General features: G+C 38.5%; 1 protein-coding gene across 3 annotated transcripts; it reads right to left on the bottom strand.

Moving 5' to 3' along the window:
- Window positions 1–481: 481 nt before the first annotated feature.
- arhgef38 (Rho guanine nucleotide exchange factor (GEF) 38) lies at window positions 482–12,596 on the bottom strand. 3 transcript variants are annotated; one of them, XM_044113167.1, is made up of 14 exons: window positions 12,285–12,596; window positions 6,666–6,850; window positions 6,115–6,232; window positions 5,880–6,027; window positions 5,758–5,775; window positions 5,464–5,663; window positions 5,215–5,351; window positions 4,999–5,103; window positions 4,221–4,340; window positions 3,443–3,823; window positions 3,206–3,343; window positions 2,636–2,837; window positions 968–1,245; window positions 482–676 (listed from the first exon to the last, which is right to left on the bottom strand). In XM_044113167.1, the coding sequence occupies exons 1-14, from the start codon at window positions 12,487–12,489 to the stop codon at window positions 494–496; spliced, it is 2,418 nt and encodes an 805-aa protein (XP_043969102.1). In that variant the 5' UTR covers window positions 12,490–12,596; the 3' UTR covers window positions 482–493. The 3 variants fall into 3 exon arrangements, with proteins under 3 accessions (XP_043969102.1, XP_043969103.1, XP_043969104.1); XM_044113168.1 differs by having other exon boundaries at window positions 7,874–12,589; XM_044113169.1 differs by having other exon boundaries at window positions 8,496–12,589.
- Between the last annotated feature and the right edge of the window lie 1,969 nt (window positions 12,597–14,565).

Here is a 14,565-nt window from a genome sequence, read left to right as displayed (position 1 = left end):
TATTAAAATATGACTTGATCTTGTGTCACACAAAGCTCTCATGCTTCTCCAATTTAAAATATGAAATTCTTTGCGGAACTGATGAACGTATCTTGTTCTGATGAAAAGTTATTTGGTGACAAATAGCTAATCATAGACGGCTTTCTAAGCATCAGCTTCTAATGTTATATGGCAGGGCTTTAATCCACAACATAGCTTAAACAAATAAAATGAACCATGCTTAGGCTCTATTTAAATGGGCTGTTTGTTGAATAAATTTAAAACAATGTACTAGAAGCTAATGCGACACAGCAATAAACTCACCCTTGCAGTTACTTTTCTCATGGTTTTCGTATTAAACTCAAAATGGAGAAATATGTAACCTTGAACAGTTACACAATATTTGAATTCATAATTTCCAAAATGTACGATATAACTTAAAAAAAAATGTTGGGTAGCTATGACATCATAACTATTAATATTGCTTTCTTTTTGTCATTTTTACATTCTAGATTCATGCATATGACATTCTGCCAAGGTAGTTAGCAGGGACGTATCCCTTCTGTCCATTGGCCTCAGCCAACCACCACTGCTTATTTCCGCCCAGGTCACAGAACTGGAGTATGCGGACGTGCTGGTACTCCTGCAGGGACAGCTCCTGTTCACAGCGTGCTTGAAATGCATAGACGGCATAATACTGTGGAGGCAAGCATAATCCAAATGTTACTGAATGCAACAAATATCTTTGTTTGTGTGGATACGGTTTACTTATTCACTTCCGATACATATGGTGTATTTTTATTTTAAACCGGTAGGGGGCACTGTTTTTTTAGTTTTCTACGTCGACAAAGAAATAATTTCCACTGGTTAGTCTAAGCTAACCACTATCTTTACTTTAAAATTAAATTTTTTTCAAAGAATAAGATATTCTAACGTTACTGTAATGACTAAACCACCACAACAGAAACAGCTGGGCAGCACCACACACCTGCTGGGTGTCACCATCCACGGACTCTTCCAGTTCTTCAGCGTTCTCCTGCTCTCCCTGCAGACCTGAGAGGGTTGAGCTGCTGTCTGTGGTGTTCAGGCTGAGGCTACGCATGCTGCTGCTGCTGCTGGGTGACACAAACAGGCTGAGGTCGTCAAAGTCCTCATATGTGATGACAGGAGGCTGCTGCTGCTCTTTGGCCTTCTGGTTTGCCCGCTGGGAGTCCCTCAGAGGGTTGTACTGCTTCAGGAATGTGGAGTAGACATAGCCTTTGTCACCTATTGGAGGCAGAGTAACATGACTTGTCATAATCCATGTTTTTTTGTGATTTGTTTTTGACACACTGGTGTGATTTTTTTTTTTTATCCTCCCATCAGCTTTAAGACTTTAACAATCACTGCTCCAAACTAACTGAATAGTTAGTCGTGTATGTCCTTGCTGTTATTTGCATAGATCTCTACTTTCAAATAATATTACTGCTGATACTTGCAGATGCTTGATGTTTGCCGTTTTTTTCCACTTCTTATTAACAATCTGTTGTTGTTTTTCAACCTCATATACACATCTTGTACATTTTTCATTCTTTAAATAATCAGGTGCACATTTATTTTAACCTAAGCATGGTAGACCAGCACAGTATCATGCTTATTTTTACATATTTTTATTTCTCTGTGAATATGCATGCATCTAACTTGCAGCTGTTGCACTTGAATTTTCACACTGCTGCACAATAAATGACATTTCTATTCTATTTTGTTCCAATTAAATACACGCTGCCCCTTTACGACCCTTAAATCGGAGTAATACAGCACATTTTGTTTTCTAAATGCTACCAACAACTGATAATAATAAACTTAATATTAATTAATTAACAATAGTGAACAAAGAGCATAAAGGTCAACTGGAAAGGAACACAACTGTTCTTTTTGTGAGTAAGCTAAAAAAAAAAAAAAAAAAGGCCAGTTAATGATATTCCAGTTAACAATTAGTCAATTATTAAATGAGTTGACGATTATTTCCATAGTCGATTAATCACAATTAATCTGATTAATCGCTTCAGCCCTACATTATGACATTAAGGTTTTCAGCACCTCAGAGGCTGCAGAAGTGTCTCCTGCACAATCCTAAACTCAGCTACGTTTTGTGTAAATATACGTCAGAGCTGCTATTAAGAGAAAGAGTAGTAAGAGCTTCCCACGACTGCTGCTTATCCCAGAGTAAAATCCCAGGCCTATACAAAATGTAGCAACCTCTAAGAAATACAAATATGCAGAAAACGGGGAGCAGGATAAGAAAAAAGTCCCTGTAACCTCATGTGACCCCCCAGATCCCCAGAGAAAAATGCTTTGTACTATAAGTACAGAGGTGTTCAGTTTGTTCCAACCGGTTGCTGGTATCTCAGCTGATTCTGGGAGACAAGCTATGGAGTTGGATCTGTTGTGAGGCAACCAGCTCTAGAGGCCCCAGCAACCATGACACCACGCCAGCTCCTGGGACTAATTCTTGTGTGCTGACTTGTCAGAAAGTAAAGTAAGAAGTCTTAGTCATCTAAAAAAAAAATCATGGACCTATGCCTTCCACATACAGTTTTTTTTGTTTGTTTTGGAGTTTTTTAAAATAAAGTCTCTGCTTTCTCTCTCATACACACACGCACACACACACACTTGCCTCCGTTGTGCACCAGCCAACGGCTGCTGCTGCCTAAAGGGTCTGTATCCTCCAACAAAGCCACCAGCTCTCCCTCCAGCAGGCTGAGGTCCTGTTCCTGACAGCCATTACACTTCCTCTTCAGCTGGTAGAGGCGGTTCGGCGGGTACTCCGCCAGCAGCCAGGCGCGCTGTTCCTCTGTTTGATGCTGCACCTCCTGCACCTGGAAGAAGTGTTGGCGTAAATATTTGCTGTGGGTATTTGCTGCGTGGCACTACGTAGCAGAGTTGTCAGTAATCAGTACATGAGGGACAATTCACCTGGAGGAAGGAGTTTTTAGATTATGCCTCCGCATGTCTAAGCACAAATAAAAGTGTATAAGCAACTCAGACTAGGAGATTTTATATAAATGTGTATTTTTGTACATTTTCTAGTGACAGACAAAAAAAATGTTAAAGTTTTTGAGATTGAAAGTAGAAAAAGCCCTTCATGGGCAAACCTTTATTTGTCTCAAGCAGCCAAATAAAGGCTACATTGAGCAACCCTTCAAGTATAAAAACCTAAAAGCTATGATTATTTCTATGGTCTCACCGCAGTTCTTTTGTCTCGTTGCCTCTCAAAGCTGACTTTTCTCTCCATTAACTTCTGAGCATTATCCTTCACAAATGTCAGATTGTTCAGCTCATCCATGATGCTGTTCTGCACTTCAGCCATGTTTGACAGTGGAGGCTTTAAAGTACAGAAAAACGAAGGTTAGATCAATTTCAAATGAACAAAACTACATATAATAACGAGCTGCAGGTATGTGTGTGTGTGTGTGAGTCTCACAGGCAGCTGGTGAACAGCCGGAGCTCCAACCAAAGCGCAACCCATCAGTCCTCTGAGCAGGGCCACCAGACACAGCACGCAGTTTGTCAGGATAGTATAAGCCGCCATGTTGAACCTCTGCAACTCGTCCACTAGCAAAGCATTGATGGCTTCATAGTCTCTCTTGGCAGGACCTGGAGGCGCATCTGATGCTGGTGAGGCGGTGGAGGACATGGTGGAGGTCGAGGTGGAGGATGAGGATGCAAAAGAGGAGGAGCGCTCCAGGCGGCAGCAGTAGTCCAGCAGCTTGTCATAACGCTTCTGGATGAGCTTCTGCGGGGCCGTGAACATGCCCTGCAGAGAGGTGAGGGGCACCAGAACCAACTCCTCCATTCGCTCTTTCTGAAGGAGGAGGGAAGGGAGAATTGTAGATTTACACAAGTTTGAAAACTCGCTTGGTGCAGTTTGTAAACAGCTAGATACTAAGCAGATATTTCCATCCTTCCGCAATCTTTGCGGGACTGCGAGGGGGTACTGGTGCCTATCTCCATTCAACAGGAGAGAGGTGGGGACAGGCCACCAGTAAGCAGACATTTAAGTTATTTAAATGTGTTTCCACTTAGCTAATTTCTGAAAAAGCTGTGTGAAAAATGAACATTGAGCCATAATTAGATGAAAATTAATTATGGCTCAATAATTAAGCCATAATTAATGGCTTAATTTTTGTGGAAGAGAAAGTGTAACTAAGCAAGGAGTACATATTCGGAAATTGCAAAAATGCAGCAAAGGTTGGACTTACAAAGTACTTATAAGGATCTTTGCCATTCTTGTGTGATGAGCCATTTGTGTCTGCTTTGCTTGGATCCGTAATCATGTTTTCCATGTCCTTCACGTTCTGAACAGCAACAGGCACCATCTCCTGCAGAGAATTGTGGAGGCTTTCAGGAAATTGACAGGATATTGAAAATGATTTCTTTCTCCTCAAATCTATCCCATTTTTAGGTTTTTTATGAAAACTGTACAAGTGGTCATATATGTGCCAGCGACAAATAATGGCACATCTGATAAGATATTATACAAAAAGCGTTAAATAGATTTTTTTGGCTTTTAATACAAATGTAACATCACACAGTGAAAATCCAAACTATAACTGCAGTATTTTTTTTTTAAGTTTCAGAGAAAATACCCATCTTAAGGATTAAGTTTTAACAAAATTAACAATAGAACAGACATGTATATTCCTAGTGAGAAAAAGAAACAGGTGTATTTTTAACCCCAGCTAAACACAAAATATCTTGATTACAAATGAGATATTATTAAACTTTATGTTTATTTCAAATGTATGTTTAGAGATGATTGAGGCTGTGAAACAAGGGATTTTGTAACAACAATCCATTCCTAACAATGGATTACTTTCCCATAGCATAAAGGGACTCGGATTAAAGGGTGGATTTTTCAGATTATATTGCTGCAGCTGCAGTAAAAGAGTGGTTTAGTAGCTTAAAGCTTTTCAGACATCTTCACTGAGGGTGCCAAAACAGGAAGCATGGCTGAATCTTCAACAGCTCAGTTCTCACCTGAGTGTTTTGCACATAGCAGTTAACATTCTTGGCCAGTTGCCTCACAGCTTTTTCCAGACTCCTGAACAGTTTCTCTTCCTTATCAAAAACTTCATCTCTCACCTGCAGACACAATCATAGATAAGTAAATGCTCTGGTATGTCAGCTCTTAAGCCCGATCACTGATCTGTTTCTATGTCTGCAGAGAGTGAAGGAGGAATGGCGTGCTGTTACCTGTGGTTCTACTCCAGTGAGAATCTTCAGATAACCTGCAAACCTGTCTCCTTTCTTCCGGAGGGAGTGGATGTTAATCTTGTTTAGCTTGCCCCTCAGGGTGCCTTCATCATTTTCTAACCTCTTGTACTTCATAACTAATGTTTGTGGAAATAAAAAAATTGCAGGCAAGGGATAAAAAACAAGTTTACACATTTATTGACTAGACCGATTAAATAAACAATTTTTTGGATGTTAATAAATTCATACCTATGTCTTTCCGTCTCCTGAACTCATTGATGTTAACGTTTATGATCTTGGCAGCGGTGAGCGCCTCCTGCAGGGGCAGATAGTCAATGTGGTCTTCAGGGGTGGCCTGCCAAAGTTCCCCCAGAAGCAATGGGTACTTCATGACCCTCTGGACTGGTTTGATCAGCAGGGAGCCCATATCCAACAAATTGGGTTTTCCTCTGTGGAAGCACAAATTTGACTCAGTGAAGGATTAGAGAAAAAAGCAAATGTGAGAAAATCTTTGTTTAAAAAAAAACAACAACAAAAACTTACTCTTGGTCATAGATTTTTCTGCAACAAAAAAAAAAAAAGAAACACAGTTACAGATTGAAGTTTAGTTTTAAGGTTGTAAATCACAATAAATAAAATTATTTAGGGAATCTAGTAAAACTTACTTCAATGCTAAGATACATGTAGTAAAATGCTGCTTTATCTGTTCCTCCCTCTCATAGGCCTTCAATGACATGTTGGCATCGTCATGGTGGTAACAATAAATCTTATATACATCTTCTAAAGCTGCCTTTGCCTGGATAAACACTTCCCCTAAAACAAACAAGGGGGAAAAAAGACCTTTGTTTTAGTTGCTAGCAGTCAACAATAAATGGAAGAAAACTAGGACAGATGTGCTACCTATGACGACTGCTTCTGGATCTGGGTCAGACATGGCCATGTGCATTCTGTGAAGAAGAGCTGCAGACACCTCACACACTGTCTCCATGTTGGTGAAAAGTCGGTCTACGTCAACAACCTGACACAAACAATATGGGAAGACATTGTGCTGATTAAGGACAGCAACATTATGCATAACAGTCAGTCTATTTGCATGTGCACAGCTTTACCCATCTGTATTTCAAACCATGTAAATAAGTTTTCTTGATGTAATGAATTTGTAATTTTAAAAGAACTTTCTTCAAGAATACCTTTGACAATTTTGAAATGTTAAAAACCGTAACAATTCAGGTTTTGACAATGCCAATAAGATACGTGACTAAATTTGTAATAAATTAAAGATGACCTAATTAAGTGTTTTTAAATGATTTCTATGAACAAAAAACACTTTATTTTTCAACTAAGCAAATATCTATTTTCAGTAGCACTGGGATTTAAACTTGGAGGTGACTGTCCAGGTTAAATCGCCTATCTGTTAAACTGTAGATACATTGAAGCCAAGACTCCTCTACCTGTAATACTCGTAAAGGCTGGACAACTTCTCTGATGCACAGTTCCAAGTCAGTGAGGTAGTCCTTTTCAGTTTGCACAAGTTCTTGTATCACTTTTGCCCTGCGGCTCATCTTCCTGGATCGAATCTCTTCCACATCCAGAATCGGAGAGGGAAGAGCTGACAGGTCATGTGGCATCAGTTTCTCTGTGGGGACAAGGATCATTTGAAAATAAGTCCAAGTTAATAGATTTAATGTCAATTTTACTTGATGTCATCACAGGATGAAAAACCGGCGATGGGCTAAACAAAAAAACACATCTCAAGAGATTATTGAAATGCAATGTTGTGCTTTTGTTGCTATTAAAATTTTTTAAATTATTGATTTTTTTTTTAAATTAAAAACTCATTTGTTTTTTTTCTGTGAGCTTGAAACCTGAGTGAACCTATGTCACTGTGATCTCTTCATCTTCAAATGAAAGTCAGAGAGCCTCACTTCAGCATGCCAGTCAGGTTCACTCGCTTCACTTTCTTTTTTAAACGCTCTGCTGCCTACACAGTCTGAAGCTGTTCTCTGGCAGGCTGGGACGCCTGTTTAAGGAAGAGCGATGCTTCCTCGCTGCCTAATCGATGCCAAGCGCTGCTTCCTCCTCTGGATGCAGAGAGCAATAAGGTGGGGGGAAACAGAAGGCTGCAAGCATCATGTCAAGTTACGAAACTAATCAGGCTGCTGATGCAATCCTGCTGTGTGGATCTCAGGCATCCCATCTGCTCAGATCTTTCAAAGTGTTTGGGGAGCACACCAAACTCACACTCAAAAAGGAATAATGAAACCCACTAATAAAGTGACACTGAATGACTGAGTAGGTGCACACAAATCGTCATGACTGCACATGACAATATTATCTGCTTCAAACAACATATTGTAGCATAAGGGTTTAAGTTTTTACCAAGGACTGCTTTACATCTTGTTCAGGCAGATCCAAAAGAACCATTTGGAAAATTATTCTAGAACCTTCTGGCAATAATTGTTCAGGAATTCCATTTTGAATTTATACTATTTATAAAGGTCTTTTCAATTATTGCGTGAAACTAGCACATACTCTACAAAAAAGAGCGCAGACGTGTTGCATGTGCAATACTTGGCCTGTACTTTGCTATTTAAGAGACAAGAGAAACTAAAGAAGTAGAAGAATGCAACTTGATAAAAGTGACATAACAATATTTGACCTGTTGGGTGAAGCCTGGTAGGATGGATCATGTGACCGTGCCCAGCAGTGCCTTATGATGAATTCAAGCACAAGGAAAACAGTAACATGGCAGAAACAAAACTCTGATCTCACTCTACTGACAATACTATGTGTCGCTGTGCCAACTCACATGTAAAGCCACAAAACGTTGGAAAGTAAGACATTTATTATAGTCAATGCATTCATATTTTAATATGTATAATCAAATGATAATATTTAAAAAAAAAACATTTTTTTGACTGCTGCTCTTGTCATATTATAGTTACAGAATAAGATTTCTTCATTTATATTTTTTTTCAAAATTTAAAGAGAAAATAATTTGGTTAAAGAAAAATGGCTAATTTCTTATTGTTTGAAGAAAAGTAAGAAATAAAAAGTAAATTAATGGTAGGAGTCCAGGATAGAAATTGTGCTAATATTTTTGCATGTAGCTGTTTCTCAGTTTATCTAATATCATTGTTAATATTTCACTTATAATGATCTAATGACTGTGCTTTCTTCAATAAATAATTTCTGAGAAACATTTGGTTTAAGGTTTTTTGCATGCTATGATTATTTTAAAGATCGGTGGTCAGGAGCAGAGATAAACTTTGAACTTGTACCTGTTGAGAACATCCAATGTTGATTTTGAGGTCTATTTCAGTCCTCTTGTAGAAGACGATCCTCTTGTAATCTTTGGCTCTTATATAAATCATTTCCTTTCAAGTTATGGAAATATCACAAAGTTTTTAATCCTACCACTACAAGTGAAATGTTTCCCGTGACACAAGTTTAACAATGTAAACAATCCACCCACTTCCTTATCAGCTGGAGAGATGTTCTACAAACACACCTTTGCTCACCGCCTTCACATTTTTATTTTATTTTTTTAATCGCTGCTGTTTTAAATTTGATTGTAAATACACCATCATGGTTGTGGTGTGTATTTGTTGACATCAGTTACTGATTTCTGAAGAATCTTCTTATTTTCATGCTCATAAAAATAAGAAGATTATTTGTCACTGGACAGTGTTACAGCAGAGATTTGATTTTCTTTTACAGCCAATCAAGTCACATATAATGATTGTTTTCAGTTTACGTAAATGCTAGGTTTATTTGCCTGGGGCAGAAGTTGGGTAGGTTTAATAAATTTTTGAATCAAAACTGTGACACACAGTTGCTGGAATATGATGTATATTACTGTTAATATCAGGAAGTTTTGTCAATAACTTCAGTTCAAAAATTACATTTTTTGATATTAATGCCATGTTTAGTAAAAACTAAGAACAGCACTATGAAACATGATGGTGACGGTACAATGAGGTGCTTTATTTCAGCAGTGACAAAGAAACTGGTCAGACTTGATGGGAAGAGGAATGAAGCTAAACAGCTATAGAGTCACCCTCAAAGAAAACCGGCTAAAAGCTTATCAGACTCCAGACAGGGTCAGATAAATAAAAAAATATATACAACACACTCTCTTGATTTTTTTCTTTAAATGATTGTTTTCCTCCATTTTACAGTTACACAATTTGTAATTAAACCTTACTGACTTTTGTAGTTGTTACAAATTTCTTTGTTTTACGCTGCATCACAATACTATCTGATAAGTCCCAAACACATAATGAGTAATTAGTTCTTCAACAGTAATTAGACGTTTCTTGTGTCAGCACTAGTTGTCAGTCTGTAAGAAAGATCCCATACCTGAAAACCTGCATCTGTGAGAAAGTAGGCCCAAGGAGAGTTTGAGTTTGGTCATTTCTAACCAGCTGAAATGTCACTGCTGAATTTTAAAATTGATACAAAAAGTGTGCGTCATGAAAGCTTCACTTCTATTTGCTACCCAACTGAAAAACTGAAAAATTGGTGGGACATTTTAGGTTTGACAGACCGCTGTTTGGTTTGTTTCTGGTGCGGGATTTCCCATGAAAGCAGAGACAAGGGTTTTCTCTGTTCAGCCCAGTGAAAGGGATCCAATATGCTAGTCCAGAAAGAGCACAGAAAATGGATTGTGTTGCACTTTTTGGAAAAATAATACTTTGGACTGTGCCACACACCAAAGGAAAAGTTATCATTCCAAATAACCGTAATTTGAAAACAAAGCATACAGAAATTGGAGAAAAGCTGGTTACAATAAGTGGGTTATGGTTCTTATTCTCATTAAATAGCAACATGGAAACAACAAATAACTGTTTTTATCGTTAAGTTTTGTTTATTTTATTAAGTCATACAAAGTTAATGTTACCATAAAATACCAATAAAAGCCAATTGTTGCAAAGGCCTGAAGGAAAGAATGTAAGCTGATAAATCCTTATATAAAACTTAAAATTTAAAACGGCCTGCACATTTGCTGGCAAATTTGTGTTAAAAAAATTTACAAAATCAATTCTCTTTTGTTTTTGTGTTGTTTTTACTAGACAATAATCTCATAAAGAAAAGTTAGTTGTAGTTCTCTACCAGGAGAGGAGGATTCGGAGATTTGTTTTTAACCTAAAAGGTCTGTTTCTCATTCAGCCTTATTGCTGACAGTTCCATTTGTTACAAACCATATAATCCATACTCTGACAGTATATATGAACAAATTGTTTTTTCTTGAATATATTTCTTCATGTATGAAGATCAACACAGATCTGCTTCAGTTGAATGGTGCAGTGACTTTTCTTTCCCGTCTTGAAGGGAATCTTCTTTAACATTTCATATTTGCACCCGAGGGAACCAGAAAATCATATTGAAAGTTTCCAAAACCAAGTGAATGAGCACATATTTCAGAATGCTTAAAATTGACAAATGTCTGTAGGCATTGTAGAACTTTTTACTTTATTTGGACGCCATTGGATATGGAGGGGTCTCTAGCTATAGGGAATGGTAATATATCCTGATGGTTGTTATATCACCACCCATTCAAAGTATTTTGGAATTTGGACAACAGATGTTTAAACAAGATCCAAATTTTAAAAGCAACCAGTTTTCAAAATTTGTCTTTAACTTAGCACAGGAATTATTAATCAAATGCTATTTTAAGTTGTACTAACCAGCATTTGTGACCTTAAACCAGTATAAAACCATATTTTCATAATTAAATATGTGAATGCCAGAAATACTAGAAAACCTTGTGTTTGACCAAAATTTGACAAATCATCTTTTCTCCTTTCTTTCTTGAATGCTTATGCCAGTCCCAGACGGTTGTCGCCCTGGGTGTTGAGCCATATCACACATATCAAAGACTGCAGCTGATTAGACATACTGATGTCATGACTTCATGGCTGCTTTGGACGAACCTGCCTGACAGGCAGATGAGAGCAGACTTGAAGAGCAACAGCTCACGTGTTTCCTCTTTCAGTGAAGTCATCGTTCTGTCAATATTTGCATTGGTAATACCCCTGTAAATATGTAATGCTGCTCATCAGCTGAATCCAAAACAGGGTGGGTCAATGGTTTACTGAAAACACTTCTGTGTGTGTTTTTGACATCTCTGCCCACCATGATACAGGCTGGGCTAGAAAATAGTACAAAGAGTGGTTCTATTTCAGGTAAACAAAGCTGCTGCTGATAAGGCAAGCATGAATAAGTGTGTGTGTGTGTGTGTGTATCTGTGTGAAACTTACCTATGAGACAGGCATTGAGATGTTTTTACTTTTCATTTGTTTTATAAAGCATCAGCGGTCAGTGTGTCATGGGATTTACATTGTTCACAGAAGAGGAAACTGAGGAACAAGTGGTGCAGGAAAGCCAACATACTTCAGCTGACTTAATGATTGTAACCCCCTGCTGACAGCTGATGTGATTTTGCCTGAAGTGCAGCATTCCCAGTGGCTGACTGCATTCTAGGACAGGTAGAGCCAGTTTTTTCTTTTTTTTTTTTTTTCTGAAGAGTGGATTTGTGTTCAAATTAATCACCCTCATCTGTAGCTGGAATCCCATTATTGCTATTATTATTTTGTAACTCATGCCTATCCACGCTTTTTAAAGTTCAACTCATTCTTAAGTTGAATCTTTTTCATTTGCATAAAATGAATACACCTCTAGGGACTCATTGTTCCAAAGTCTTGAATTTCTAAAAATAACTTGTGTTATTCATTATGTCTTCCCGGCTAATGTCTTGTTTATGTGCAAGTCCAGAATACCTGAAAGGCCACTCCTCAGTGCCCGGCTATGGGGCACAGTTTGCATATGTGGCTTCATCCCTGAGGGAGTATCTTTCTCAGCACATAGTAACACAACAGGTGCCCAATAAAGAGCAGAGCACACTTACTGGCTGGTGCAGTGTTAAAATTCCCCCACCCCCTTAAGCCATGGATGCTGTTTTTACAGCCTGTCTATTGTACATCTATTACATCTCCAGGTATAATTTTGCACTGAGACACTTTAGTTGCTATAGTTTTGTCACTTGGGAACATCTTTAGCTGCTGTACCTTTAAGTTTAGCGCTGTACTCCGTCTTGTCAGACTGACTCCTCCTCACCAGCGTTCCCAGGTTGATGTCACCTTTGGCCATGTCATCGACCACTATAGTGTCCGTCTTTCTCCTCTCCAGGTACCGCAGGAACACAGGCCGGTTTTTTCTTTTTATCTGTCTTTCCTTGTCCTTCTCACCCCCACCGGCCTCCCTGGGATCCATGGTGAGCCTGTCAGGTCCCCCTTTCCTCAGGTCAATGAAAGAGAACAGGAGGGTTGAAAGAGAGAGACTGCCTGGGAAGTTCAACAGGTGTACTGTTCAATGTGTCCCGACTGCCTGCAGAGCACAGGTAGCTCAGCTCCTCCCCATGTACCTGTCATGAGGGCCACACCTCCGCGCTTAGTGCCTTGGCTTTCCTCTCTTTAAACGATCACTTCTACCCACCAAAAGGACATTTTGTACCTTACCTTTATTTAGAGGGTTTAAAGGAGGAAAATTGAGGTCATCTCCTTTCCCTGCTCTCCTTGCTCATACGCTTTAACAAAATGGAAAGAAAAACTGCCTCTCACTTACTGACAAGGTGCCAACTGCTGATGAGGAAGTTAAATAAGGTAGTCATGCAAATGGCCAGGCTGTAAAACGCACTGGGAAATTCAGCTTCATATTTACACAATACTGAATGAGATCACTTTTAGAAATGATATGCATTTAGCCATGAACAAGTTTACAGGTGCATCTTTCCATATTAAAATTTTATTTAAAAGTCAATATACAATGATTAAATCCAAACAGTGAAATTTATGTTTCATAAACTCAGTTCAAAGAGAGTTAAATATGCGTGTTTATTCCTGTTAATTTTGTTTAATATGACTTGTAGCTAAATTGAAACCCAAAATTCAGTTCCCCAGAAAATTAAAATATAACAAGAAAGAAACCCCTAACAAGATATTCTTTTTAATACAGAAATATTGCTCTCCTCCAAAGTATGACCACGTGCTGACCAGCTTATCACCTTCAGTACTTACAGTAGCTGGGCCTCCTCTTGCTGCACCAACGCAGCGTAACATGCAGGTGATCAGTCTATACCACGGTGATCAAATCAGATACTACTACATTTGGCAGAATGGGCAGGTATCAAGTACTGCTAGAAATGACAAACTTCATAAAATCACCAGAAGAGACCGTGGAGTATGCCAAGATGTTCTGGTAGACAGTTTTGCTGACGTTGGACAGTTGACGAACAACCAGCAGGTGACAAGGCACCCCAAATCATATCTGACAAATTATATCTGACTTCTTGTTACAGCAACTTGACTTCTGTCTCCACTCTACCTTCAAGCTCTGGAACTTTGATTTTCAAATTACATGCACAAATTGCTTTCGTCCGGAAAAGAGATTTTACATCACTGTCCAACACTCAAGTTTCTGGTATGTTTCGAGTATGACATTTTTGGTAACTCTTGAAGCCTTCTACCTTTAGATGCCTTCTGTGAATAAAGGTGTAATGTAACTGAACCTAAGAAAACATTTTAACAGGAAATTTAATTAAGCAACTGGATGTTAGTCATTTATTTAGCGTTTTCTTGTTCCAACTCTTCAGGGTTGGCCGGACAGTGCCTGACAGGAAGTCATCCACATCCAAGTTTAGCCCATCTCGAAACTGACTGGGCTTTCCCTTCGAGATATAAATCATTAATGATTCAAGTGAAGGCAAGGATTTCTCCTTGACGCTCCTTGACAATGCTATGTTATGACTCTCCAAACAGCATTGTTCCCAAGAAACATTATTACATATTAGAGTGCAATATATGCTGTCTTCTATAGAATTTGACTTAGCTGGAGATTATATTACTTATGCAACAGTACAAGACATGCGGGAAGGAAGCTGGAGACGTATTTTCCTCAGGCAGCCTTTCTTCACGCATTGCTGAAACACAAAGCACACATGGAGTAGTGTCACAGATTTATAAAAGACTGCCAGATTCTAAGGTCATTTTTGGAAAAGGTCAATACTGTGAGTCCACGTAGTCTGTTGATGTTAGGCAAAGCTGTTAGGCATTATTTTCCTGCTTTCTACCTCAAGAAAACTCATATAAATTGTATACACTAGGAAAGCCTAGTACTGAGTCACCAGGGAGTACTTGTATAGGTAGGCCATACAGAATCAAACACTGTGAAGAGACATACAAAAGAGAAAACAACATAATCTGTTTGTGTAGAATAATTGCTCTGTGTCAACGCAGTTACATGAGCATCTTGCTTAATATATAGTGCAGTTTGCTACACCTGCTGAAAAAC

This window comes from Gambusia affinis, linkage group LG04, assembly GCF_019740435.1.
Source record: "Gambusia affinis linkage group LG04, SWU_Gaff_1.0, whole genome shotgun sequence".
Taxonomy (NCBI): domain Eukaryota; kingdom Metazoa; phylum Chordata; class Actinopteri; order Cyprinodontiformes; family Poeciliidae; genus Gambusia; species Gambusia affinis.
Note: the sequence above shows the minus strand (reverse complement) of the source record. Positions and strands in the feature narration are given on the sequence as shown.

Bases quoted from the DNA above. Each gene is read 5' to 3' on its own strand.
- arhgef38 (XM_044113167.1), bottom strand. From the start codon at position 12,489: ATGGATCCCAGGGAGGCCGGTGGGGGTGAGAAGGACAAGGAAAGACAG. The intron at 5,352-5,463 runs GTATGAATTTAT...CACAAACATTAG, and splicing joins CAGGAGACGGAAAGACATAG to TTATGAAGTACAAGAGGTTA. The intron at 3,824-4,220 runs GTAAGTCCAACC...CTCCTCCTTCAG, and splicing joins AAGATCCTTATAAGTACTTT to AAAGAGCGAATGGAGGAGTT.